The following is a 2,376-nucleotide window of genomic DNA, read 5'->3' as shown; positions in this document are numbered from 1 at the left end:
CTTAGCTAAACTTACATAAAATATACACACAAATGGAGGAAAATACGGTCTCTACATTCCCAATACCCCCAGGAACAGTATCTGTCCTGCCTGGCATCTAGCATTATGAAATCTTTGCAGCTTTCCTTAACACTGATACTTGGTAGAAATAAAAGCAAGCCTGAGAGCAACATCTCTGCACACCACTTTGATGGGAAGGAAAGCATGGGCTAATTACCATGGGAGTTCAGGAGCAGTTAGCCAATGGCTGGTGCAGATTTGGGTACTTGCTGCAGGTGATGTCAAAGCTGGCCATGGGAGAGTAACCTCACAGAAGTAAGAGGGACTTTCAAGAGCTTTTTGGCTGGAAATTTAGAAATCCTTCCCCAGCCTCCCTCAGAAGTCATCCCGTGGAAGGAGAAGCCAGCTCCTTCACAGAAATAAGTTTCTTACCATTATCTTGGCCCAGGATGAGCGTATAAATGCTTCTGAGTCCAAACACATTCAAGAAGTACCAGGAAGCAGAGCTCACCCTGATAAATCAGAACAAGCATGGTTGATTTCAGTTCGAAGCTGGCTTGTGACCTCATTTCAGAAGCACGCACAGACCATTCAAGGGTTATTAACACATGCAAAATTTCCCAGGTGAGTATTCAACCTTGCTGAGGACACAGGCTTACCAGGACGCATCTAAAGTGAGCAGTTCAATTCCCTGCTGCAACATTGGTTTAAAACGCAGCGTCAGAGGAAATGGGACCTTTGCTGGAGGATAAAAAAAAAACAAAACAAACCAAACAAAAGCCCAGTTTCACAAAGCAACACTACATAATTGCAAAGCAAAAGGCAAAGCGAGTAGATAGTTCTTTTTTTAAATCTAATGCGGTCTGAGTGAGATGCATACAATAACAAGTTAACGTGTACTTTTAGAAAAGCTTTAGTTCTGTATTTCTTTTAAAATAAAAAGACTTTCTGAAACTTAATCAGAGGGCGAAACCATCACAGGTATTGTTTCAGTGACTGTGAAGGGGAATGTCTTCTATTAAGGAAACAGTTACTACATAAACAGTAAAACAAAAAAAACAAACCCAAAAACCAGAACTGTGAATTTAAGGAAGTATTTTTGATGTGTACACCCTGCATTACAGAGTAACCAGCTCCCTGGACAGGTTCAGAGGAAAATCCACTGTATCAACTTGAAGTTTAGGCAATTTTAAGAAATTTAAATACTGGTTTTACCAGTACAAGTGTTCCCGAATACATGAGCTATTTTCTTTGTGACTGTGGCCAGTACTCTGAAAACAATTTTCCCTCCTTTGCTATGGGGCAAGCAAATCAATGCAGTTCACTGAGTGAATAGCAGCAGTGCCACAAGCCAAATTCACGCTGTTTCCAATTGACTGCTTTCAGGTAGAGCAGCAAATCTCTGATGCAGCCCAGACCCTTGAGGTCACCATCAGAAACACGGCCAGACCCATGGGCTGTGTTATTCCAGACACTTACTTGTGACAAATCCCGAAAACGTCATGTTGATCCAACCACCAATGAGGATCATAGGCAGAACATTGGTTACATTCCCTTTCATCATATCTGTCAACATGGTAGGATCTGCAAAACATAGGTTTGATATAAAGTAGCAGAGTATTGCAATTAAGGGGAACAAGACATTCCTTCACCAACGTCAGCTACTTTAATTAAGAAACTGCATGAGAACAGCCCTATCCCACTATCTATCCTGTATCTATTATTTTCCACTGTCATAAAATACTTTGCAAAACGAGATGAGCAGCCAGTGTGGCGGTGGCTGCTGCTGCCAAAAAGAGCGTTGTATTTGCTGCTGCGTCTGTGATGAACTCCATCCCTTGCTCCAGATCGCTGAACTTGCTTGACCCCTCTGTGAGCTGATTTAGCGAGAAAGGCACAACAAACTACCCAGCTAATTTGCTGCTGAGGTCTTTGGCCACATCAGTAAGTTAATGTCCAAGAGAGGGATCTCACTCCCCACTCCTCCCCAATATTGGCTGAGCAGTCCCACCCTCTCCCTCCCCTTAACTGAGCTCTTTGCAAAGTTGATTCACCTTCTTACCTTGGCAGAAAATTACAGTTTTCTGCCTGGCTATATTTATGGTACCTTAACATACCTGTCATTGGTGAAGGAGGCACTACCTTTCTTTTCGTTTTCTTAAAAAATCCGTCCTCTGGGTTATTAAAAAAATATTTCCGCGACAGGAAAGACTGAAAAGAAAAAGAGCCAATGCCAACACCATAAGAAATGAAAGGACAGAAGCATTATTTCTTGCTCAGACATGCAGACATCTTATGAGGTCTTCCATAACTCATCCTTCTTTCTTGGAGAGGTACTTAACTGCCCGTATGCTCTAAAGCTCCTCACTTTTCTCT

General features: G+C 42.2%; 1 protein-coding gene across 1 annotated transcript in view; it reads right to left on the bottom strand.

Moving 5' to 3' along the window:
- Positions 1–2,376, bottom strand: part of EMC3 (ER membrane protein complex subunit 3) — a 6,035-nt gene that overhangs the window by 2,125 nt on the left and 1,534 nt on the right. The window contains exons 3-6 of the mRNA XM_009639336.2: positions 2,118–2,211; positions 1,480–1,584; positions 660–741; positions 433–512 (exon numbers count right to left, since the gene is read on the bottom strand). Coding sequence (XP_009637631.2) covers positions 433–512; positions 660–741; positions 1,480–1,584; positions 2,118–2,211 — 361 coding nt within the window. The remainder of the gene's footprint in view (positions 1–432; positions 513–659; positions 742–1,479; positions 1,585–2,117; positions 2,212–2,376) is intronic.

This window comes from Egretta garzetta, unplaced genomic scaffold (assembly GCF_000687185.1).
Source record: "Egretta garzetta isolate BGI_Z169 unplaced genomic scaffold, ASM68718v1 scaffold215, whole genome shotgun sequence".
NCBI lineage: Eukaryota > Metazoa > Chordata > Aves > Pelecaniformes > Ardeidae > Egretta > Egretta garzetta.
The sequence above is the reverse complement of the archived record's forward strand: the minus strand, read 5'-3'. Positions and strand labels throughout refer to the sequence as shown.